The sequence below is a fragment of the Fukomys damarensis genome, unplaced genomic scaffold (assembly GCF_012274545.1).
Source record: "Fukomys damarensis isolate Sample0158 unplaced genomic scaffold, DMR_v1.0_HiC HiC_scaffold_36, whole genome shotgun sequence".
In the NCBI taxonomy this organism is placed as follows: Eukaryota; Metazoa; Chordata; class Mammalia; order Rodentia; family Bathyergidae; genus Fukomys; species Fukomys damarensis.
The window spans coordinates 26,296,551-26,322,695 of NW_022900948.1; the positions used below are offsets into that span (position 1 = coordinate 26,296,551).

The following is a 26,145-nucleotide window of genomic DNA, read 5'->3' on the forward strand; positions in this document are numbered from 1 at the left end:
CTCTCTCCCTGTTCCTCCATCTTGCTGGCTGGCATATGACCATGGCTGGCAGACCTCAAGACAGAAGGTGTACTCTGAGGGTGGCAGAGCATCGGGATCTGCTGGCCACGGAGCCACCCTGGCATTCTGCACGATGGAGGGTACACTTGTACTTCGTGCACGTTATGGCTGTCATGACAGTGGAACCAAATTCTGATCTAGAATCTGCCACCCAGGGGGAAGGCAGAGACGTGTGGGAGGCCATGCTCCTAACTAAGACGGAAGGTGAGATGGGTGGAACACTCTTCTCCAAAAGAGGTGACATTCAGGAAAACTAACAACAAAGAAAACAATCAAAGTAAGGAAACATTTACAGAAATCTGACATTCATAGGAATAAAAAATGTCAACAGACAATAATAGTGTTGCATAGCTTGAGTGTTTTTATATTGATTAAATTGTTTTTCAGTAGTCACTGACAGAACAGCTCAGAATGAAAAACATTCCAAATTTACAGAGAAAAATATTGCTGATCAATTAAGATACTTTTCAAAACAACACGGCTTAACACAATCCTTTGGTTGCTCCAAACAGTGCATGAGCTCTTAAGATGCAGGCTCAGCCTGGGATCTAATGGGTTTGGTTTCCCAGGCTGAGGACACAGAGGCGCTGCCATCTTTACTGACACTGCTCTCAGCCAGGCTGACAGGAGAAGAAAAAAAAAAAAAATCAAAGGCTGGCAATTCCTGTTTTCCCATTCAACACTGCCAAGGTCTGAGGGACAACCTTGAGGGGAAAAGCCATAGAAATGAGATCCATCTCTCCTTGGCAGCTGTGTAGATGTTACTAAGGGTTACTTTTGCTTCTCTCATGTGTCAGACTCCAAGAATGGCAGATTTTGTGCTTACCTCCTCCAGCTTAATCCTCCCCTTTTACATAAAAGGAAACCTGGGACAGTATATCTTGCTAAGTTGCTGCCTCTAGAGGATGAAGAGGCTTCTTGCTGCCCTGATAATTTCTGAGGGACAAAAACAGAGCAGCAATAGCACCTACACTAATCTCAAAGCATATTCAAATATGAATTGCTGTGGCAGGTACTGATTTGGGATTCAACTACCCCATCTCTGCAGCCCAACCAAACTGAGCTCAATCTTTCTTTTCAAAGTCAAAACAGGAAGTGTAGGTTCTAGAGAGGGACACCAGCAGGGCCTTCTCTTCCTGATTAGGTCTGCACATCAGTATGTCTAATTAGATCTTCTAAAAGCACCAGTATGTAGGATATGTCTTCTCCATTCACATCCAGCCAAATTTCCCAGGCAAAATATTTACCCAGATTCTGATGTGGTTCTTCACTTAGGATGAAAAAAAGGCTTAAGAATAACTGCAGATATTCATAAGGTGGTTATGGATTTTTACTAGTAATATATACAGTATTTCCTTGCATATTTTACTCCTTTAGATAATTTTCTTATTTTGTTCTTCCCAGGACTTCACAAATTTTATTCCTGGTAACATCTGCAGGGTCTGAATTGCTGGTCTGCACAGTAGCAGAAAAGGCTAGTTAAACCTTCAGCAAGCTTTTTAGAAATTTATGTATCTATAATGACAGCATTTCTGCAGCCACATTAAACAATTTATTTTAAAAAATAATAAAACACAATCTTCAAAGACATTTGGACTTCTCAAGCTTTTTTTACACATGGGGTGGTGATACATTTTTATCAAGTGGCTAAATTTGCTAAATATCCCGATTGCATTTAAATTATTCCAGCACTTCCTCCTCTTCCTCTTTTTTGGTGCTTTGCTGAGGGCATTTTCTCCTGGGTCCAGACTGAACAAAGGTGCTGGTGTGATAGTCTTCACATTTCTGTCCTGCCATTCTAGAACATTTTTCTCTCATAAAGCCTTACCAGACTCCACTTCTCTTTGATGTGTTTTGGGGCTAATCACTGAGGTTAGCTTTTCCAGTAAATCATCCAATAGTAGAGTCAGTTTATACTCTACATGATGAAAATTCACATTCATAGCATGATCTTACTCAGTCTTCACGCTCAACCTGAACACTAGATATTGTTTTTCTTCTTTTATAGACAAGGGAAATGCAGGCAGTGGGGATATAGTTCCTAGGTGCCTTTGATGACAGCTGTTTAGTGTTGAGTTCGAGCAGGGACCCAGTCTTCGCAGCCCTCAGGCTCTGGACTTTTCCATTATTTTCTTGCCATAGAGTATACGGTTCCACACTGGGCACTGCCTCCGTCTACCCAGGCCATTTAGCAGTAAGATATATGCAGGGAAGACAGGAGGTGAACAAGTAAACACACTAGGTCTGTAGATAGAGAGCCTTTAGAAATCTGGCCCTGTCTGGAGGTCGTTATCCCTCCTTGCAACCAGGAAATGATTCAATCGGTCCAGAGTTTCCTAATATTAAAGTGGCTTCATCTATGTGGGCTATAATATGAAAGCGTTCTATAAATAACAAGCTGGCTTAGATTCCTTTTCTGGATACACAAAAACTATTTAAAAATACCACATTAAAATGTTTATGTAATTTATTTTCCTTAAATAATACTTTGCTACAATCCTGTCACAAATTTTTAAAAAATTTAACACAGTATTCACAGAGGCAGAATTCTTTAGGACAATCGGAATCCTGGGTACTTAGAATAAATTAACATCGAATTGTGTTTCTGTTCAGACAGTTTGATCCTCGCCTCTGAAATGAAATGGAGACCATTGTACCCGAGGGTGAATGCACACATTTGTTCTTCTGTACAGAGACTCATTCTTTATAAACTCAACGGTAATTTGAATCGTTAGGAATCCTGAGAAACACTCACCCATGGAGGGCACACGCACACACACGCACACACCCACCCACCCACAGGGAACCCTTGAGAAGCAGGGCTTCCCATGGTGACTTACTAGCAGGTCTTTTCCCAGAAGGGCCAAAGATTCTGAATGCTATCATCCCTTCCTGCTCAGGAAAACCCTCTGGCCTCGAGTGTGACAGCGCGAAGTAGCAGCAATCCATGTGGTAGATTCAGTAGTCAGGGATCCGGTCCTGGAGTCTGAGTGTACAGTAAGAGGCAAGCGGAGGCAAGGGACACACCTGCTTCTGAAGCTAAGACGGGGAGTCACATGGACAGTCCTGGCTGGAGGTCTCCTGGGCCAGCATCGTTCTCAGGGTCGGCAGGGTGTGGATGAAGGGCCAGTGCCAGGGAGAGGAGGCTGCTCTGGACACATCAGGGCAGGGGCAGGGAAGAGATGCGGGAGGAGTGGGTGGGCCGCGGAGGCACTGCTTGTCGTCCTTCAGCCCTGTTCCTGGTGTTCTATGTTGTGCAGCGGCGGTGGGTGACTGAGCTGTTCTGCTTCCTCTCTTGAGAGCACAGAAAGCTCAGCTATCAGCATCCGGCACACAACACAGTACCTGAGCAGCTTACACAGCCACACCACCTGGCTGCTGGGAGGTGTGCAGCACTGGAGGCATCCCTTCCCAGGTGCCCAAAGGCGGCCGGCGGGGGCGGTGACGTGTAGGGAGGAAGGCGGTGGGACAGGTCCCATATAAGATCCCTTGTGCTGCTTGCTCTGGGCTTAAAGGAAGCCATAGTTGCATGCGTATCTACACCAGTCCCTATGTACACGATACCTTTTCTATAGAAATTTAAAGTGCCGGGGTTAAGATATGCTCATTCCCTTCCCACAGCTCCAGGTTCCTCCTGCAGCCTCCAAAGGAAGGCTTGTGCCCCTCTCATCAGAAGGGTGTCCGTGGGACAAGGAATGAATGCTTCACAGTTGTCCTAACTGGGATCCAGCATCTGGACTAAGCCTTCTTCATGCACACGAAGAATCGCTTCACACACAAACTTGTACTGGCTCTGGAAAAGGAGAGACGGAAGTCAGGTCCGGGGCTCCAGGAACACTGTTACATGCGCACATGAGTCTTCCCATCATTTTTAGCCCCTGTGCCAGGGAAGAGTGAAGGCCATAAGTCTATGAACCTGTCTGTGGCCTCCTAACTCCTACACAGGGTGGGGCACCTTGCAGGGAGACAAGGAGTCTGGGTCTTAGCTTAACAAGGGGAGCCACTGGAAGATGCTCCGCAGGACACTGTTTACACAGCCATTTCTCAGGGCCACCTGCAGATAGCCGAATCCACAGACGCTCATGTCTTTTACACATCCTCTTGTATGTTTGAAAGCATCCCTAGACACTTACAAGACCAGTATGATGTAAATAGTTGTTCTAACATATTGTTTAAGGAATAATGATGTGGAAACAGTTTGAACATGTTCTGTACAGACACAGTTTTTCTAATACAATGGTACCTTAATTTGTGTTATGATTTTGGGGAAGATGGCTGTCTTTGTGTTTGTGGGAAGATGGCCGTAGTCTGTCACCCAATGTGGAGTTTGCAAACGGAAGCAAAATTTTGCCAAATGCTTAAAAACATTTTTGACAATGTTTTTGTTTGCAAACTGAATTGTTCATGAACCATTACTGTATTTTTTTTATCTATGATTAGTCGAGTCCTTGGGTATGGAAGCCACAGAAACGGAGGGCTGACTGCATTATTAACACCCAAGAAACATATTTTACAAATGTGAACAGGGAAAAATAACAGCATTTAGATGAAATTTCTCCAGCTAGGAAAATCTACCAAGGTGATGGACTCTTTCTTTCTAACTAGGAATAAAGTCTTCATACCACAAATTAGGGAGGAGAATGTTCTTAAATATAGAAAATGGTCTTTTTTTGTGTCTTATCCTGGTTATGAACTAACATAAAGCCAAGGATGCAGTCTAGTAGGGAGATCTTCTGAACTTTGCGCACGAGCCTGTGAGGACACGGGGCTGGCTGAGACTGTGAGTCCCCATCCATTCCTTGCTAACCCTTCTCACCACCTCTAGGAATTGTGCTCCAAAGGCCAGACCTCTGGAAAGCCTTCCTCAACTTTCCAAAGCCGGCTTTGGACACCTGCCATGTGTTCTCAGATGTCCCTGAACTTCCCGCACCACTGCTGAGATCTGTAACAGACCAGTGCAGGCTGAGCCTCTTCTACTTGCACAATTATCTGCTGAATGAATGAATGAATGAACGTGGGAGATGGTCTCCATTTTACAGATGGGGAAACTGAGGCTTGGAGAGAGGTTAAGAGACTATCCAAAAGTCACTCAATACATGGAAGAGCCTGAATCATACTCTTTCTACCCCACATTGAAGCTCTTTAAATTCTAGGGAAAACCCCAGAAATGTCCCCTTGAGGATACTTGCAGTGCCAAGTACTCAGGCATGAAGCAGGTGGGACAGAGCCCAGAGGAGGAGAGAGGAGGGAAGCACTGAGGTGAAAGCCTCAGTGACCCTGCTTTCCTCCAATGGACAAATGATGGGCCACTGGCTCGACGATGCACAGTCAGCCAGGGGGTTGTAGGGAGCGTGCAGGATAAGCCACAGAGGTGGCAGATGCCAAGGACAGCAAAACTCAGGAGTAAGACAGGTATGGACTCTGGAGTTGTGGATCCCCTGACAAGCTCTGGGACCTTGGACAAAGGACTGAGACCTCTAGAGTCTCAGTCTCCTGACTACAACGTCCTCCCCTAAGCCTGGCCCAGTGCAAGAGCTCAGGAAGTGCTGACCACTGCTACTATTTTAATTATTGGTTTTCTACTCACTGATGTCTGCACCATCATCGCACGCTGGTCTCGCATTTTCTGGACAATATCCAATGGACAAACCGGAAGATTTCTCTCAATTAAGCACATGGCTGTTTCCATAGTGACCAATACACCAGTTCGACCTATTCCAGCACTGGAAAAGGGAGAGAAGCAGAGTCTTGTGATCTGTCCAAGCAGCAATTCTGCACTGTACAGTTGAAGCACATTTACTCAGAAGGAGCCTTGGTCTTCAAGAATACAAAGCACAGTCAGGTGTGGCGGTGCTTGCCTGTAATCCCAGCACCAGGGGAGGCTAAGGCAGGAGGACTGCAGCTTCAAGCTCAGCCTGGGCAATTTAGGGAGAACCTATCTCAAACTTAAGAAAAAAAGAGAAGTGTAGCTCATGTGAAAGCCCTGGGTTCAATCCCCAGTACCACAAAACCAAAACAAGACAAAACAAAACAGAAAAGAATGCAAAGCGGACACTTAGGGTGGTCTCAGACTGGCAGAAAAACCACATCCTCATTGATCTTGAGGCTGGGGGCTTAACGACCAGTGGAGAGAAATTTAGCCACCATTAAATGCAAACTCTCCTCCTGTTCTTATTCACATCTGGTGTACAGGTCAGCAGATTTAAGAAGAGGGGAAGATGTGGGTAAGATGGCCCTCTTCAGCTCTGTGGTATACGCAAATGTTTATTTCAGAAAATTCCAAGTCTTTTGAAATTGTTAAAATAAAACAGCTTTGTAGAAGTGCATGATACTACTGGATTTAGGGTGGGCTAGGTATCTACTAATTATCTCCAGGCCATTTCCAAGGGGCATATGTATTAAAACAAAGCAAAACGAACCAAGTCATAGTATATACCTGCAGTGAACTAGGACCGGCTCACCATCCACCCTCAGGGATCTCACGTAGTTCACAAACTCCAGGAAGTCCGAGGAGTCATCAGGCACGCCGTGGTCAGGCCATGCCACGTACTGTAGATGTGTCACTGTGTGTTCTTCCCCAGTCTGCAGAAGGTGGAGTGGCTTGGGTGAGTCTGTCCAGGCAGTGGGCTCTTCCCCTATACTGCTGGCCAGGTGGCCCCGTCCCCAGTGTGCTTTCTCCCCACTATGCCTAGCTATACTGTGGCCTCTTATCCACCCCGTCCTCCCCACAGCTCAGGTTGCCACTAGCAGGACAGCATTTCTGACCTGTGGTACCCAGAGTGATTTCTTCACCGTGCTCCTATGGTACTTGCTACTTGGGCCACAAATGCTCACTCTTTCATTCTGACTGTGGTGAGATACATGCAACATCATGTTTACCGTTTAACCATTTTAAGATGTAAATTTCAGGGGCGTCATCATGTGTATTCACAATGCTGTGCTCATTACCACTGTTTCCAGAACTTTATCACCCAAACCCTGTACTCTTTACACTGTAACTCCCTGATCTCCCTCCTCCCTGGGCCCCTGGCAACTACCATTTTCCTTTCTGTCTGTATGAATCTGTTATTTTAGGTCCTTCACATAAATGGATCTCTAGGTCTTTGTCCTTCTGTAACTGGCCATTTCACTTAGTGTAATGTCCTCAAAGTTCCTTCATGTTGTAGCATGTGTCAAAATGGCCCCTCTTTGTCAGGCGTAATACTGTTCATTGCATGGACTATGGACACTCCTATTCTGTCATCCTTCGTCCCTCAATGAACATGCACAGCAGCCTGGCTCTCTGACAGGCAGTCCTGTACATTTACTGGTACCCTCATCAGGTGCAAACAGAGCAGACTTGGAAGGGAAGCCCCACCTGGGACTATGGCGGCTGCTGGTTTTCTACCTATTCCTTCACTGTTCCCCCTCAGGTCACTGCTTACCTCAGTGTTTGTGACCAGCATTTCTCGGGACACATAGGCGATGGTGCAGTCCTCTGACTGACACCGGATGTGAAAGATGCCGTGGTCCATAACATCAGGGGGATCGGGCCAGTACTGGTGACATTTGGTCTGTAAGAAACCATGGATTTATATGAGCCTCCCCTGGAGGGGTTCACTGGGACAGTTAACCACGGACAGGCAGATCAGTCAGGCATCTGGCCATGTACACCCCATGATAGCCAAAAGGAAGAGAAAGGCCATGTGCTTTGGACTTATTCCCGTGTGGGGTAAAGAGGAACCTCCTTCCTCGTCAGCCTGCCAGGGGCCAACCAGCCCTGGGCTGCAGTCTGCAGGAGGAGGACAAGAGATTCCCCACTTCCTCTCCAGCATTCATTTGACAGAGAGCGGCAGAGGCCTCAGACATAGGCCTGGGCTTATCAACAACTCTATCCACTCCCCTACCCTCTCAGGACAACCCAGTCCCCTTCCTTCTGCTCCCAAAGCCATATCTCACCCTCCTCACTCACTCTCCCCCAGCCTCCCAGGTACAGAAGTCAAGTGCACATTTGAGTGTCAGACAGGACTCCTCCCCAACTTGTCAGACACAGACTTCAATCAAGTCAACCTCTTTTTACTGGGAAGGTAAGAGCCCACACCTGCCACACGTGCCTCACGGATGGTGACAGAGGTTGGAGAGGGTGTGTGGCGCTGAGCTCCCCGTGGTGGTCAGGTCAGCAGTGGCCATCAATACTGCTGTTATAATGGGATCTACATCAACCTGAATAAGGACTGGCAGAGATTCCCAAAAAAAACTCAAATCAGGAAATTCCTAAGCTGAAAAGAATATCCCAGCATAACCCAGGCTCTCAAATGCTTTCATAGAAAATTCTCCTTGGAGTGGAGACTCCCTGTGGAGCAGACGAGACTAGGAGAGTGATTTCTTCAAGGCCACAAGCTGCTGTGGCATAGTCCAGTGCTAATCCTGCAGCTCACCAGTGCCTCCCGATGTGGCCGTGGCTTTCCCACAGTGTGACCGATGTCACCACCTCCTGGTGTTCTACCCCCTCCAAGCCCTGCAGCTTCTTCATAGACCACTTCTGAGCCAAATGCAAGGAAGGCTAGGATGCCCATTCCATCACGATTCTTTCATCAGTCAAATTCTAACACTAAAAATTTTTAAAAGGGGAGAAGTGTCTTTAAGTTGGCTGGGCTAGCCTCGAACTCCTAGACTGAAGCAATCCTCCTGACACAGCTGAGACTGAAGGCATGTGCTACCAAGCGTGACTTAAAAAAATTCCCCAAGCCTAAAGTTAGACCATCTTAAGTAAAAATTACACTTGTTTAGATTGGAAAGGTGGTATAACCAACAGACACATGGAATTTGTCTGGAAACAGCTTTTCTAGCCTTATTTTCAAATATCTCAGTGAATATCTGAAGTTAAAGTATGCTGCTGGGAAGTTGAGTTGAGAATTTTCTTTGAAACAGAATGTCAGTATCTTGGTTAGGAGCCACTTCCCAAACTTCCTCAGACGCGAAGGGGCTGCTGTCTGTAGGGCTGGAGGCAGAGTCTACAAACACAGGCTCTGTGTCCATCCGTCTCTCCTCATCCACGCAGGAAGCAAAAAACTTCCTGCGGGCTGCTCAGGCTCTCACCTGCAGGATCACCAGGGGAAGATGTACCTGCAGGGATCAACCAGCACAAGGCAGAACTAGAAACACCTGCACTCTCAGAGTACCTATTCTGCAGTGAATTTGACAGGACCCGGACTTCTTCTTGACCTCTGATCAAATCTAGATTTTAGGTTTTTGGATCTGAAAGCATGGGGGGGGGGGGGGAAGAACAAGAAGTCTGTAAAGGTACTGAGTTTCAATCCGGGCTAATCAGGTCTACTAACTAACTGTGTCATCTTTTCTTTTTGGGGGTGCGGAGCACCGGGGATCCAACTCTGGACCTTGTGCTTGCCAAGCAGGCAGCAGAGCCACTGGGCTCAATCCCTGGTCCTCAACTGTGTAATCTTGAGCACAACAGTGTGCATGTGGAAACTGAGCTGCTGCTGGTGTGGGATGGGGGAGGAATTACTGAAGTCCAATATCCCCATTTTAGAAATAGTATATACTAAGCACTGGAGGGACCGTGTTATGGATATTTATTTTATCCTGGGCCCAAAATAACTCCTTGAGGTAAGTGCTCTGTTGTGCATAGGAGAAAACTGAGGCTCAGAGACTGTGTTGACTTGTGTCAGGTAATATGTATAGGAACAGAGGTAGAGTCAGAGCTGCACCGTGTGGCTCTGAATGCAGCCAGGCAGACATGAAATGGTAAGAAAACACAGCTGTGCAGGCAGGAGAGGACAATGGTCAGTGCAGCTGGTCTGTGAGCATTGGGCCCCTCACACACAACCACAGCATATGCTGCCAGAAGAACTCAGAGTGCTGTCTCTCTGGGGATTCACAGGCTGAGGGGGGGCATTGTTGTTCTCCTTCTAGTTGCAAGCTATCCAGTGGCTCTGCAAAGAGTTCAGAAAGGGAAAGCTGACTGTTGAAGCAGCTTTGGAAAGAATGTGCTTGTGTAGACAGAGCATGTGCTGAAGGCTGGGTAGATGTATCCTATCAGGAAGTGAAGAAAGGGAGCTGGGGTCGGGAGGTGAAAGACTCAATGTCCCACTCCATGTGCTGGACCACCCAGAGGGCAGGACAAAACCTGATTGAGAAATAAGCTCTCAGCAGAGGAGCCTCGTGAGCCTGAGCACACTTTACCAAACACACTGTAATTAATAGACCGCAAGAGTTGACAGAGCCCTGTGCCACTTCAAACTTCTTCTCATCGCTTTGCATATTCTCATGGCCATCTCGGGCCCCTTACTGTTACTCTGAGGGGTGAAACCATGTGTCTCTGGCCCAGTGAGATGAGGACAAAGGATGGGGGTCACCACCCTACACAGAACACCAGCCGTGGACAGGCTCGGGGTAGTGCACTGTTCTCTTCAAAAGATAACAAGAGATGAGCATTACCTTCTCCTTTCTAGTGATACTGAAATTGAGGATTAAGTCTGGTCCAAGGTTATACAGTTACAAGTAATGTTTCCAGAATTCAAATGCCTCCTCTGGAAGACCGGGAAGGAAAATTATCTATACTATTCATGGATTTTATATAAATGTAAAAAGTAATTTCCCTCCAAAAGAAACATCTAATGGAAGGTGAGGAAGAATGACTTTCCAACTGAGAAGAGACACCTCTAGGAAGAGAGGCCGGGCTTCAAGGGAAAGCACAGTGAAAACCATTTGGGATGGAAACGAAGAAGGGGAGAAGTCAAGTGACCCTGCAGTGGGCATCTGACTACCTATTGATGCGAGGCTTTGGGGACGCCTTCCTCAGCAAACAGAGAGGGCACACCTCTGGCCAACACACACCCACCAGGAGTCCCCTCTAGCAGAGGGGCAGCATAGGAGAAAACAAACCGGATGAGCTGGAGATTTCATCTCTCAGAAAAGGAGAGGGGCAAAGCCGCTGCCCGGAACGACAGACCACGAAAGAAGTAGGGGTGTGATGAAGAGGAGACAGAACAGAGGGGTCCAGTCAGCTGGCAGTTTGCAATAGGAACAGGGAAACCCATACCCTGGAGTTCGGAAGATCAGTTTCTAACAATTGACAAACAAGGCAGCAAGTACTCAGGGCCAGAGCTGCTACAGGGAAAAGGGAATGGGAGGCCTCATGGGAGGTGGGAGTCTCTCTGACAGAATACTCACAAAGCTGCACATGGGTTCAACCGGGGAGAAAGGACAAGGAACAAAAACAGTGCCAGGTCGTATGGGGACCTCTGATGAGCTCAGGTTCAGGGCAGACACCAACAAGAGAGAGAGACAGCAAATCACGGAGCAGGAGGGGCAGGACCTGGAAGAGCAGGCAGAGCAGACAGGGTCTTTTCTCCTGATCTGGAACAAGTGGGGCAAGGGAAGGAAGGGGCTGCTATCCAAGGTGGATCATCTGTCACCAAACTGTTCCTGTGGGGAGCCCCCTTTTCTCTCGGAAGAATGACTGTCCAGCTGGAAATGGAAAAGAAAAGCTTGACACAGATCAGCAGCCTGTGACAGCGTGGAGCTGCCTGAATAGGTTCAGGTGCTGGCTCTAAGGAGTCCCACTATGAACTAAAAGGCCTTGTGAGAGAGCAGGGTGGTACCTCCATAAACTGCTCCCTAGGAAATCTGGAGTATCAGCAACCAAAGAAACAGAACAAAGGACCAAATGAAGGCAGGCACAACATGAAATGACACGGCCAAAGGCTCTCTGTCTACTACCCAAAGTAGCAGTGTGGGATGCCAAAGGTGGGATGCTGGCAGCACATTAGGAGACGCACGGTGGGAAAGTGATTTTTGTTTCAGGTAGTATTTCAGATTGTGCATGGAGAGTCTCCATGTGTTTAGCACCACTTTAATATTACTTCCCTAATACTTTACTTTTATTTTTATGATAGAGATAGAGAGTGAGAAAGTACAGAGTTCAAGATGAGTCTGGAAGACAAGGTTTTTCAGAATTTAGTAATATTGTTTTGTAGTCTTTATATTTTTACACATTTTATTTCTAGCAAAGGATACCAACTTCCATTTAAGAAATATGTTTCAAAGGAAATTTATTATATCAAAAAATGGTAAGTCAATTTAAAGAAAAATATTAAGACTGCAGTTCTAGTAATGGTCATTAAGGTGGAACTGAAATTACTACTGCTGTTCTGGCTAATGTTTGTATATTTAATGTATGTCAAGCATTCTTCCAAGAGGCTACCTACACAAACTCACTCAATTTTGCTACAACTCCATAAGATAGGTGGTATTTTTTATACCATTTTATATAGTTCAAAAGCCATACAGGTAGAAGCAGAAGAGACAGAATTTGAACTCAGCATGGTTTTAGGGTATCTTCTTATCCTCCACACACAGATTCAGATGGCTGCCATTTAGAAAACTAGGGAGGACAGTGCTGTGAGCTAGTGAGGGTTCCCTACATTCAAAAAAGGTCCATGTTAATTTCTTATAAAAACAAAATTTAAAAACATAACTAAAACCAAAATAGATAAAAATGAGACTTTGAAACAAAGAGATCAGGTGATGTCAGAGCTGTTGCAGTGATTTTAGCTGAGCCTCAGACAGGCTCTCATGGTAACTGCGTAGAGAAGAGAGAAACAGGAGACAAGAATAGAGCTGTCAGGATTAACAGCATTCAGGAGGAGTTGCTCCTGCCTCCTGAGAACTTTATACTTTTCTATCAGTAATTTAAATGATAAGAAGAAATTCTGACCAAGTTTTTGAGTGACACAAAGCTAGGAGTGAGTTAATATCATTAAATAAGGAAGCCCTAAAGAGCTTCCTAAAGGCAAGAACTGGATTGAGTTCAATCAATGATGATAAGAGCGCTGCAGCAGTATCTGTCGGTCATGTAAGACAAACAGTTCTCTAAGCCCTTTATGTGTACTGTCTGAGTATTCACCAATCCTTTGAAGTAGGTACTGTTACCATTTCACTGCACATTCAGGAGAGCCAAAGGTGAGAAAAGCCACTTGGAACCATGCGTTCAATGTAGTCTGGCTCCAGAGTGCTGAATTAAGGTTCCAAGCATCAAGGCATTAAAGCTGTGGCGATTAGGGGTAGTTTCAACTTGACTGGCTTAGGGATAGCCCTTGGGCATTGCTGGAGCATACTTCTAGGTATGTCTGGGTGGGTCACAGTGGTGCCACTCTGGGGTCTATGTCTGGTCCCTCAACCCTTTGCTCTGGCACTGTTCCCCTCTTCTGCTTCCTGGTTGCCATGAACTAAGCAGCTTTGCTTTGCTTCACCCTCTGCCCCAAGTTTCTGACTTGGAGCCAGCTGACCATGGAAAGAAACTGAACCAAATTAAACCTTTTCTTTAAATTTAGGTATCAGGTACCGTGTCCAGCAACAGGAAAGCTGACTAATACAGGAAAGTGGTACTAGGAGTAGGAATGTTGCTGTGACTGTACCTTACTATGTAGTTTAGAAGCCTTTGGAACTGGTTTGTGGAAATTTGGAAAGGTTTGGCGACGTGGCTTAGAAAAGCCTTCAAATGGCTTAAAAGCTTGATGGGTGGATGATTCTAGCCAGAGCTCAAAAGACTAGAATGATGATAGTAAAGACCAGGGTCAGGAGATTGCTGTTGAAAACAAGGACTCATTGGCAGTTGGATTACAGGTTATGCGTTGTCACACTCTAGCATGAAATTTGTCTGCATTCTGTTCATGTCCTGAGACTTTACAAGAGACTGTAATTAAGGGTGGTTTGAAAATCTGCAAAGGAAATTTTAACACAGTCCAACATTCAGGCTGTGGCATGCGCACTGCTGGCTGCTTTTAGCCAGATTTATAATGAGCATTGTAGGCAAAAGGCCGAGCAAAAAAATTTTGAAAAATATAAGTTTTGGCCCAGAAAGAACCATGTATAAAGTTGGGGTTAATGGAGGTGTGACTTACAAAGAGATTAGCATCATTAAAAAGAAAGAACTTCGTACTGGGACAAGAAATGACTTGGAGGCACCTCAGTAATCAGTAATATACCAGCTATCACAAAGTCAAGGGTGCAAAAGTTAAACCTTTCCTTTGAGAAGACAGTCCCTGCCTGGAATGTCTGCTTGACGAGAGCCTCCTAGGGAACTGGTTCCCTGGGATTCATTTCACTGTATTCAGTCATCCAGGAACTCAGAGGCTGCTGCAGCCATGATCCAAAGGGGCCAGCTACTGCTTGAACTGGCAGCCAATCTTGGTGTTTGTCCACGTGAAGTTGGTTTCATGGACATGCAGACTGCGAGTTGTAAGGTTAGGAGGGAAACTACCCAGATTTCAGGGGAAGGCCTGGAAGGCCAGGGAGGGAGCCCTGAGAGGGCAGTGAGTGAAGAGGTAAGAATGAAGCCAAGTGCAGTGGAGACCTCAGGAAATTAGTGACAGCAGGTATGTGGAATGTCTGATGAGGGAAGCTGTGGTCTGAAAGTAGAGCCAAGAGAGAGGTCACAGGGGCTTCAACAAGCAAGGTTGTAAGGGGAGGGTGCTATCACAGCCTTCTAGAGCTCACACCTTATCACCATGTGCCTCAGATGCCAGATATGAAGGTACAGACTTAATGTTTATCCTGCTGGGTTTTGGTATGATTCTTTTCTGTCCCCCTATCCCTTACCTTGTGGAATGGGAATGTTTATCCTATGCCAGTGGCAGTGAACCTATGGCATGCATATTATTGCGTTTTTCTTTATATGACAGAAAATGTTAACATAATTTTTTCTAAACTAAAATCCTAATAATTAGGTTTAATTGCAGTGTTGGCACACTGAAATAAATAAGTGGGTGTTAATTACAGTTCATGCACTTGGTCTCTAAAAGGTTCACCATTGTTGCGCTACACTACTGAACCTTGGGGTTATATAACTTGTTTTTGATTTTCACAGAGGTTCAGAGCTTAAAGGTTGCCTTAAGTCTCAGAAGAGACTTGGACTTTTGAAAAATGCTGGAACTGTTGAGATAATAGACTAACCAGACTATTGTGCTTCTGGTTGTATGGGGGATAGTTATATTAGGTGGAATTATAAACTTGCTATTGTCTTCACTTTGAGATTAAGTATGGTTTAAGAAGATGTGTTTGGGTGTGAAATTGACAAAGAGTGAATTATGACTGTTAATCCTGATATGCCAACTTCACTGGGTTAAGAGATGCCTCGCAGATTAGTAAAGAGTGCTCCTGGGTATTTATGGGTAAGTCATGGTCTTGAGTACTATTCATGGTCCCTCACCCATTCTTCTCTGTAACTGTTTCCTTGCTCTGTTCCCTAGCCACCATGAAATAAGCATCGTTTCTCTGTCTGCCATGATATGCTATTTTGGAGCCAGTTAATGATGGAATCAATTCCCCCAAACCATGAGCTAAATTAAATACCTCTTTAATTTGTGAGTGCTGGGTATTGTGCTCCAGCAATGAAAAAGATGACCAGTGTTAAGTGCTGAAGGGAAGAAACTGGCTCGATGACAAAATTAAGACAAAGTCCACATGCTCTCTGCTGATGATGATCTTAATGAAAGTCCAAGGTCATTTTCAGATATCTGAAGGGGCATCACATAGAGTAGAGAGGAATTTACTCTGTGTTTTCTCTGTTGCACAACCAAATGGGTGGAAGTTAAAAGTGACACATGCATTATGAGCAGAAATTTGTAAAAAGCTAGAGCTGAGCACTCATAGGATAGACTCGAAGTATTTAGCAGAGGTGGCGAGCTGACTGACTGGGACAACACATGTAAATGCTCCTTGCAACCCATGAGAATCTTTATAATTAATTAGTAGGAAATCTTATTTATTGCTTCAGGTAAGAAAGTAGTAGACTGTTTTCCAAAGTATTACCCATTTCAATTCCTGTGTACTCTCAACTTCCACATGGATTATTCTGGCATTCTGAACTATATACTGAGGAGGACACTTCAGAGAAAGCGGCACGCCGATCACTCAAATTAGGTGGTTCAAAATAACAACTGACTTTGGCATGTGTTTCTGAATACAGACTTCATAATGAAGACATGCAGATGTATCTAGAACATAGGAAATTCATGACAAAAGTACCCCTTGCACACTGCCTTATGTAAACAGTGATCTGTTTCTGTGGAAAATGGTACAGTGGAATTCGTCTTACTTTTTACAGCCACTATTTTTATAGTACACATTGCTCTTTCTCCTCCAGTGCTTGTCTTGGGTGGGTGAAGGCACAATCAACATATGGTTCTGTAGCAGGGAGAATGAGGCAAGAGGAAACTTCTGCCTAGCTTGTTATAATGCCTGAGGTGGACAGGAGGAGGACTAAGCTTCCTGTTTTAGGAGTTCTCCATTTGGTGGCTTCAAACAGGAAATTTATGGGTCACACTGGGGCTGAACCAATACACCCATTCTAGCCCTGGGATTCATGTTCCATACAGCACAGTATCATACTGCATATATTTGAATTGGAAATCAAACCACTTACCCGCCCTCGCTCTGTGAGAGTTGTCAACATGACAATCAGTGACAACTTGTGATCCCAAACGACTTGCCAAAATTGTGCACAGGTATGTGGCAGGGGTCCCTGAGTGGCAATATATATGTTCACAAGGTTAGCAGCAGGAATTTCCATCTGGCAAGAGATTGGTAAAGTATTAGAATCTATGGCTGCCTCAAAGTGGACAGGGGTCTGCATTTAAAAATGGTTCTTGCTAATTGACATCACATCAGAAAAATATTTATCAATTTATAGTGAATGAGAAAAAAAATCAAAGAAAAAGTTATTTCTAAAAATGCTTGCAAAAGATCTGACAATGCCAGCATTAGGATCTTTAAGATTAACTTGTATGCTACTTGGTAGGAAAAACACAGAAATGTCCCTTCAAGATGGCAGAGTTTAAAAGATTTTGATTGCTCTGTCCTAAATATATCCAATATCAGTTACCTGTATTTTCAGCAATACACAGAGATCCCCACCTCATCCTTTCCTATGCAGTTTTTTTCTATCAAAATCTGTTAACTTACATTTATTTGCTTTTTAAACAGTTTTTGGGGACATATTTGCATGCCATGAAATTAGGGACTATTTTATGTAAAGCATAAATACAGGATTATACTAACTTTAGACACACTTTACTTTCTGCATGGCATTTAATGATTGTATCATTAAGTTGGTTAATCTTGACATCAAATGCTGTAATGTTTTAAAATGAACATTTCTCTTATTCTGTTCCATTTCTACCTTTTCCCTTCTGGACTGAATCCTTTTGTAAAAGAATAGCTTTCAACATTTTGAAATGGGTATATTTTAAATGTAAAAACAAATATTTACTATATGACCCTCTACAGAACAAGTTTGCTGACCCTGATGTTTAGATGAAACTGAAATTCACGGAGGCCAAGTGAGTTGTCCAATAGGCATTTTTATTTGGTTTTTTTTGTTGTTGTTTTTTGAGACAGGGTCTCACTATGTAGTTGAGACTGACCTGGAACTCACTAAGTAGTTCAGGCTGGTCTCGAACTCACAGCCATCCTCCTGCCTCAGCCTCCCGAGTGCTGGGATTACAGGCGTGCACCACCACGCCCGGCCAATAGGCATCTTTAGAGGGGAACAAAAAAAGAATTCTTTTCATACAATACGTGAGCCTTTTCCTTTTTCTTTCTTTTTTTTTGGGGGGGGGCGGAGTTATACATACAGTGGAGGTTTTATTTTTCTTATTTTTTAGGTAGGCTGACATTAATAACATGGGAAAAACCACAAAGTTAACAACACACCACTGGCAAAACCAAACACCTTAATGGTAGCAGCCCAGTCCAGAAGCATGTGGACAACAGAATCAGAAACACAGAATACATTTTCAGTCCCATCTGCTCTTAGCTTTGTGGCTTTTCAAATTCTTCACTCTCTCTGAACCTTAATTTTCTCCTCTGTAATACTGACTACTTTCCTTCCCTCACATGGCTGTCTAGCTGAAATGTGCAAGTGAACAGGAGAGTACTTTGTCAGTTCCAAAGCACCCACTGGCTGTTCAGACCCTCCTTACAATGATGAACTTGCTCTTTTCTTATTGCCCAGACTCTTAACTTACATTCACATAACTTGCATTAATATAATCTTCATGTCCCTGCAGTAATACCCGGGTGGTGTCATCTGTGGGAGAGAAGAAAATTTACTGATCATTCTGAGTGTTATTTTTATCACACCAAGTAAACAAGGGTTCAGTTCCCATCCCCATCTGCAGCTCTTGCCTCATTAGCATAAACACTATTCCCCAACTGTTCAGAGTCTGAAATGGCTGCAGCAAAGACGGCGGTGTTTACAGACACACTGAAAATCGTTCCAGAATACCAGGCAATCTGTTTTAAAAAGGGAAACATTATCTCAGCGCAGGAGGGATGGGCATTCATGCTAGATACTCACAAGGCAGCACATCTTTATACCGGTTTTTGTCCAAATTTTGTGGCAGCTTTGCAAAGGTGATGGCCAAACCTGGCTTCTTTCTGTAGAGCTGCTGTATGACAAACAGAGAAACAAAACAAAATAACTGCAGAAAACAGCTGTGAAGGAAGCACAAAGAAATACTTTTAACAGTAAAGCTTACCATGCATGGCACCAAAATCTTAACATTTTAAAGTAATTACATGTTACATATTAAAAGACACAACCTTACCAATAAGAAATCCTACAATTCTAGGAGAAAAAAAACTAAATTCTTTAATAAAAAAAATTTTTTTTTAATTTGAGGATTTTGAGGGAGAAAAAAGCCAAAGACAGGGGTGAGTCATAGATAATGGATCCTGGTAAGTAAAACCTTATCTTTATGAAAATTATTTGACAAATGCTAAAAGCAACTGGAGAGGAAAAAGAATTGTCTCAAAATTAAATGGAAATCATCTATCTATCTAAATTAGTCTGAAAATCCCACTTCCCTCTGATGTGAAGCAGTGACCACATCCTCTGCTCAAGAGTAAGAGCATTTCATTCAACACTTCAGAAGTGTATTTCTACAGTAAAAACATTTATCCCGACACAGCAAACTTCATTTAAAGAGATGTTTCCCTATATATGCAATCACTAGAGAAAAAAACTGAAACAAACAATCTTTGAATATCTATGAGCACATGTCACAGCCTCTGCCAGGATTTTCCCCACAGCGGTGTGGGAGGTATTACTATATTCTTATTTTGCAAGTGACAGCCCAAAGTTAAATGCTTTGCCCAAGATCACAGGCAAGAGGATGAACTCAGATCTGCTGCCAAGGCTTTGTTTTGTTTTTTTTGTAAAGCTGTTTCTTCCAGTTTGACAACTAGAGCTAAGCCCCCTTTCACCAGTGTTTTTTTATAAGCCGAGAATTTAAAAACAACTTTTTTTTTTTCAATTTTGGAATATTTTCTCTTTTGCAGAAAATTTGGCAAATTCAGACTAGCTATACAGAAAAAAATTATAAGTGATTTCACAACTCTGATGGGACCTTTTCATGTATTTTCCCAACTTTTCTATACATTCATGAATACAAAAGTATAAGTATATATGTACACATATAATACATGTGTATTTTTTAAAAACAAAAACTGAGACTGAACTATGTATTGGCATTTTTTATCCTACATTCAATGGAAAGTGAGTGCCTTAAAAGGTAGTAATAAACTTTAAAAAAATGTTTCAAAGTCAACGAAATGTGGCAAATATTTACCTTATGTTCTGTGAATCTCCAACAAGGTAAGTCCTACAATACACAAACTTGTGTGTTCAGCTAAGTAATTTTCAAGCTAATCTGGCCACATAGGACTTCAGCATCTCACATGTGTCCTGGGAAACACTACCATCTCCCTCCACCTTTCTGGGGCAGGGAAAGGGGGCCACTAGTGGTGGTTCTCAGGATCAAATTCAGGGCCTTTTCACTGAGCTACATCCCCAGCCACTTTTTTAATTTCCAGACAATTTCCTACTAAGCCACTAACTTGCCCAGGCTAGGTTTGAACTTGGGATCCTCCTGCCTCAGTCTCTCAAAATGCTGGGATTATAGGCAAGTACAATCATGTCCAGCTCACTACCATAATCCTGAAGCCTGTTTTCCCCTGATTATGACGTGTCTATTTCCCCATGTCATTAGATATTCTCTATATATGTCATTTTTAATGGCTCAGTAACCTATTTAAATTTATCTTAATTTTTTACTTTACCTTGTCATTAGGCTATTTTCAATTCATAAATTTAAGAACAGAATTACAGCACTGGAGCTGTATTTTTCAAGGACTTTGCTACAAAGAACCAAGTAGCCATACAAGGATATAGAAGGATGGTTATGGCCAGTATCCTCAACTATGAGGTCTCTGTGTTTTGAACAGGAGGTTGGACATTATCCCCACTGCACCCCTGTGTTTTTGCAAATTGCATTGTTTTGTAAACTCACTTCTGTTAGTTGCTTTTCTTATTAAACAAACTGCACAAGACTCACTATAAGAGAATTAACCAGGAGCTTGGGGGTCAATAATAGTGCTGTATCTTTTTTTGTGGGTACTGGCGATTGAACCCAGGGCCTATGCACTGAGCTATATCCCCAGCCCTTGTTTTTTATTTTGAGACCGGGCCTAAGTTGCTAAGTCAGTGACGGCCAACCTTTTAGAGACCAAGTGCCAAAATGCAACCCAAAACCCACTACTTATTGCAAAGTGCCATCACTGCAATTAAACCTGCATAATGAGGTTTTAATTTAGAAAAAACAACTCTACACTAACATCTTTTGTCTTAAAAGAAAAACACAATAACAAGCGCGCCACAGGTTTGCCAACATTGTGCTGAGTTGTGCACGCTGGGCTCAACTTTGTGAACCTTCTGCCTCAACTTCCAAGAGAGCTAGAATTACAGGCATGTACCACCATGTCTGGTTTAATGGTACTGTATCATTTATATTTACTGAATGTTTTGAACTTTCATCCTCTCCAAGAGCTCAGGTATTGATCTCATGTACAGTTTCAGTTCCTAACAATTTGCTGAGCAACTTTAGAAACATCTGTAGGCCTTAAAGGACCCCGACTTCATTCTAGAAGTAAATGTATGATTTAATGGAGGTTTTGATTTGACTCTGGCAGAATGAGGACATCTGAGCCAACCGCACTTATCTAAATGGCATTTTAGTCCTAAATGCATGGAGGTGCAATCCAATTAAGTGACTGTAACTTATAAATCTATCATGGAAGAAGATATATATATATATTTTTTAAATAACAAAGGTGTAAGCGCAATCAACTTCAGGTCTATCAGACAAGTGTAGATCTAGCAAAAAGTTTTAATTAGCATAAAAATTTAAATCTCAGTAGTAATGATCTGTTGATAACATTATACAGTATTTTAAAAATTTACTATGTCACTGTGCAAAAATTTTAAATGTGCCCTCTCTGGGTTTCATCCAACAGAAACACATAATGAATCAAGTCAGAAAAGTTTATCTATAGCAAAATATTTATTTGCAGAAAAACAGATACAGCCTGAGCATTCCCCAACAAGGAAAAGTGTTGACATAATTATGGTAGTCATACTACCAAATTCTGTGCAAATAATAAAAAAGAGTAAAAACAGATTTATAAGAATATCCATTCAGCTACTCTGAAGTGAATACTGTATTTATCAAATAATATATACAACGCTGATCCCAGCAGCACGTGTAGTGTGTATAACGTACATATGCTTTATCCTCTGTGTATGCACGCACTTGTGTGTGTTATGTGTACAAAATGTATTTGCACGAGTACTGAAAAAGTATGGAAGGAGATAAGGCAAATTATTTGTAAATTATAACCAAGAAGAAGAAATTGAACAGGATAGAGGTCAGGAGACTATTACTTTAATTTTGGTTACTTCTGAATTATTTGAATTGTGACAATGACTTTTTAAAATTCAAGTAACAAGTGAGAAAAAGGAATACCACAGAATAAATGCATTTAAAAATTATAAAATACAAACATTTCAGGGAAAGCTGGGTGAACACATCTAAGTTAAGATTTTTTAGTTTTTAGAAAGTTTGACAACCTTTGATACTCATGTTTGTATCTACTCTGCAAGGGTTAATGTTGAGCAGAACCGAAGCAATGTGTGGGCACTGGATTTAAACATTTTGTCTCTGAAGTGTTAAAAAGCTGGCTTTCCAGTTCCTTAACAGCAACCACTCTTCCCAGACTCTGTGGGCTACTGTGCTGGCAGGGCAAAAACCTGCTCAGATGTGAGGGTGACAGAATGGAAAGGGGTGTGTTGGAAACCGGTACACCTTGGAAGGGTCGGGGATGGAGGAGAATGAGCCAAGGCTGGATGATATTGGCCAGAGTTTGACACAAGGCTCTTAAAGGAAATATTCACTAGAAAAATACAATTTGCTTAATGATTCCCAGGCTGCAGGTGTGTGAGGCAGACAACAGCTCTTGGTCACAGATTCCCCTAAACCCTGTCCTATAACGGGAGCAGCTGGGGGGCTGCAAGGCAGGGTCAGAGATGAAGGATTATAAAGCCACTTAGTCTTATGAAAAACTATTCACTTTTATGTGCTAAAATGCATTGGTCTGATCCTACCAGAGTGTCATTCTAAGAAGCTCTGAAACTAAGGGTAAATTATGAAAAGCATGGCTAAGAGGGGTTGCTAAGGAACAGCGGTATTTAAATTACAGCATCAATATCTCCAGCTCTGGCCTCTGAAGATAAAAACTGAGGTATAAGAGCTGTTGCTCTGCAGCACAGCACAGTGGGACAGATCGGAAGCCACGGCTTTTGAGTTCAAATGTTTCTTTCGTCCTCACTCTTTTCCCTCAGCCAAAGCTGTGAAATCTAGTCATCACACTCCTTGCACAAGGGTTTCAGAGTAACAACCAGTTCTATCAGAGGCTGCTGGCAAGGCCTGACACAGCAAAACAAGCACTCCCTAGCACCTCCAAGGCTGAAAACTCAGGAAGGAGGAAAAGACCCAGGGGTGGGGGTTTGAGGGAACCATGGGTAAGGCAGGTAAAACAAATCTCTTTCACACCCTCACCAATAACCAGGGTCAGCTTTTTTTTGGTAATGGGAATTGAACCCAGGGCCTTCATATTGACCGTATCCCTGGCACTTCAATTCTTTTTTTTTTTTTTTTTGAGACAGGGTTTCCCTATGTCACCAAGTTGCCCACATTGGGCTCAAAATTGTGATCTTCCTGCCTCACCCTCCCAGGTGCTGGGATTAAGGGCATGCATCACTTCATCCAGCTCAGGGCAGTGACTCTGACGACAGCTCTTGACTGCTTACTCCCTCTGTCATCCACTGTTATCATCACAAAGGTGAGGATCTTGTTTATTTTATTCACTGCTACAAACTGCTAGGCTACCACTGTGCCTGTCACATAGGAGGTGCACAATTAAAACATACCATGGAGGGAAGGACTGTATCATCTACTACTTGTAAAAACAGGTGCAAACCATGTGAACAAAGTATGACAAGAGATGAGGGCTGGGGATTTAGCTCAGTGTTTCTGCCACCTGCTTCACAAGCACAAGGACCTGAGTTTGATCCCCGGTACCAAAAAACAAAACAAAACTAAGTATGACAAGAGATGGCAGATTGGGCTTTTATACCCAGTGCTATGCAACTAAACTGAACGGCACTCATTCTTTATAAAGGCCCCAAGAAATCATTTTCCTAGTGCCACACTCATAAGCAGCATGTCCACAATGGAGACATCCTTTCTCTCTGTGCTGTCCCAGCCAGAGGACAAGGGGCATTGTTTAGAGGGCACCTTGTGCATCTACCTATCTTTTCACAGAGATGTGCTATACTGAAATGGTTGCTGGTGATTTGGGGACTTTGCTACGGTTTAGATTTTAAATGTCCCCCAAAGGGCCATGTGTTAAGGCCTATGGGGTCCTGGGTGGAGGTGGAACCTGCAGGAGGGGGACTTTGTGGAAGGAAGTGACTGGGGCCATGCATTCTGAGAGGGTATTAGGATCCTGGCCACTTCCTCTCTCTCTGCTTCTTACCACCAGGAAGTAAGCAGTTTTGCTTCACGACACACTCCTACCTGGATGCTTCTACCTTGTCACAGGCCCCAAAGCAACAGAGTAAAATTACCATGAGCCGAAATAAGTGCTTCCCCTTTTCAAGATGATTATCTCAGGCATTTTGTCACAGTGATGGAAAGCTGACCAATGCTGTCCTTCAACAATGCTACTTTCAACACACAGCCCCAAATGCATGTTCTGCTGGCATCGTGGCCAGTATCCTAGCAGGCCTTTTCATAGACATACAGTGGGGGCAGCATGTCTTTAAAGGGGTTCCTGGCACTGGTAATGTGCAGGCTGCCTAAAGGGTCACCTAAAAGCCTCAGTGTGCCCCATGTATTTCAGACACAAGGTATTGACAGTTTTCCTCCCTTAAGAAAAAATCTATTTGGAAAACTTATAATGAATTCCTTTTAGGGATGGATTCTACTTTTGTAGGCACAATTTCCCTCACTAATTTTGACATGTGTCAACTTAAACCTCTCATAGTTTTCTGCTACCTTTGCCCACCCACATGCATCTCTAAGTATCAAGGAGCCAGTGAGTCTCTTGACATGAGTAGATGGTTAGTAGCCATAATGGCATGCAGGAATCAGGTAAGGAAGAACTGGGTCAAGGGGAAAGCAGATGGTTTCTGGTTTTAATAGATGGACAGTGCTGAAGTGGAGGGGCAGGGGACATGAACTTCAGTCTCTCTGGCTACTGCTCTAATCCACCCATCAGGGAAGTTCTTCATCTTCTTTCAAACAAATCCCACAAGTCTCCAAAGAGGTTTTATCAGTGAGCAAGAGGGTAAAGTTGTATGTCACTGGGTCATTGGCTGAGCATGATGTGAGGTTCTTTTGTTTGCTGGGAAGCTGGTTCTCCAACTAAGGACAGATTAGCCTCACCACTTAGCTTTTAACTCTGAACCAAATGAGTATCCTTCACTTTGCTAAAATACTTAGGTGAAGAATGGATTAAACCACAAGCTAGTTTCTGGAAAGAACACACATATGGCTGAACTGATGTAATCCTTAAAGGAGGAGAGCATCCTGGAGGTGGAATGGACTTGGACCCAGTGTGACCCAAGTATGCTCCTTTATATGAGAGGAAGAGAAACACCACAACTCGGTTGAACAATGTAGAGCATTTAGGGAGTTTGAGGCCAATCACAAATGCTGCCAAACAGCTGTCACTATGGAGGAACTGGCTGCTCTGCAGGCTGGGTGAAGAGCTGGGTGGCAACTGGCAATGGTGAGCTAATGCCAACAGACTCGATTTGTAGGTATGAATATTAGCCAAGTCTCCCTACATTGCCCAAGGAGGTTTCAGACTCCTGGGTTCAAGCAACCCTCTTGCCTCAGTCTTCCAAGTACAGATTACAGGTATATGCCACCAGGCTGTCTAGACTTTTTAATGCAGACTGTAATTCTGGTTCAATGTTTGACTAATCTGTGACTGTATGAGTCCCTTTTCCTCTCTGACCTTTATATTTTCCATTTCTAAAAGAGTGATATTGGCATGGGGGGATGGCACACTGGTAGAGTACATACCTAGTATGTGAGAGGACCTCGGTCCAATCCACAGGATGACCAAAAAAAAAAAAGTCCTAAAAACTCTGGCTCAGCTGAGACAACATATGTGGAACACACTTGGTTGATTCCAAAGTGCTCTAGAAATGCTAATTATTACATGTGACTTGATTACAACAGAAACCAAATGCTTTCTGGAATGCATTTGTAATTGTTTACAAAGCAGCCAAGAGGGAATTCCCTTAATGAAAAGTGTGTCAGAACAAACAGTCTGCTACTCCAGGGCAGGTGCGTTGTGTCATGAAATGAGTGATACAGGTACCTGCTGGGAACCAGCCCCTTCTTTCTGCTCCCGTCCACAGAGCACACCACCTCATCAACACCACCAAGCTGCCGACCTCCCAGTAGCACTGGAGAAGGAAGTCAGGGAGGCCAGATGAGCTAAGACTCTGGAATCAGACAGCCCAGGATTTCAAGTCCAGTATTATGTGACCATGTCTTGTACAGTCTAGCCATGCTCTCCAGACTCTTAAGAGCCTCTCTTCATTTCTAAATAGTAACAGCTATTACTTTAAATGACTTTTTTTTTTTTTTTTTTTTTTTTTTTTTTTTT

At 43.4% G+C, this 26,145-nt stretch overlaps 1 protein-coding gene across 7 annotated transcripts in view; it reads right to left on the bottom strand.

The window, feature by feature from the left end:
• Nucleotides 1-3,124: 3,124 nt before the first annotated feature.
• Ptpn3 (protein tyrosine phosphatase non-receptor type 3) overlaps nucleotides 3,125-26,145 on the bottom strand; it is a 110,147-nt gene continuing 87,126 nt past the window's right edge. For all 7 annotated transcript variants that reach the window (XM_010639295.3, XM_010639293.3, XM_010639292.3 and 4 more), the window contains 7 exons: nucleotides 18,422-18,512; nucleotides 18,090-18,151; nucleotides 16,487-16,633; nucleotides 7,485-7,613; nucleotides 6,497-6,642; nucleotides 5,648-5,783; nucleotides 3,125-3,853 (listed from right to left, as the gene is read on the bottom strand). In XM_010639295.3, coding sequence (XP_010637597.1) covers nucleotides 3,776-3,853; nucleotides 5,648-5,783; nucleotides 6,497-6,642; nucleotides 7,485-7,613; nucleotides 16,487-16,633; nucleotides 18,090-18,151; nucleotides 18,422-18,512 — 789 coding nt within the window. In that variant the 3' untranslated portion in view covers nucleotides 3,125-3,775. The remainder of the gene's footprint in view (nucleotides 3,854-5,647; nucleotides 5,784-6,496; nucleotides 6,643-7,484; nucleotides 7,614-16,486; nucleotides 16,634-18,089; nucleotides 18,152-18,421; nucleotides 18,513-26,145) is intronic.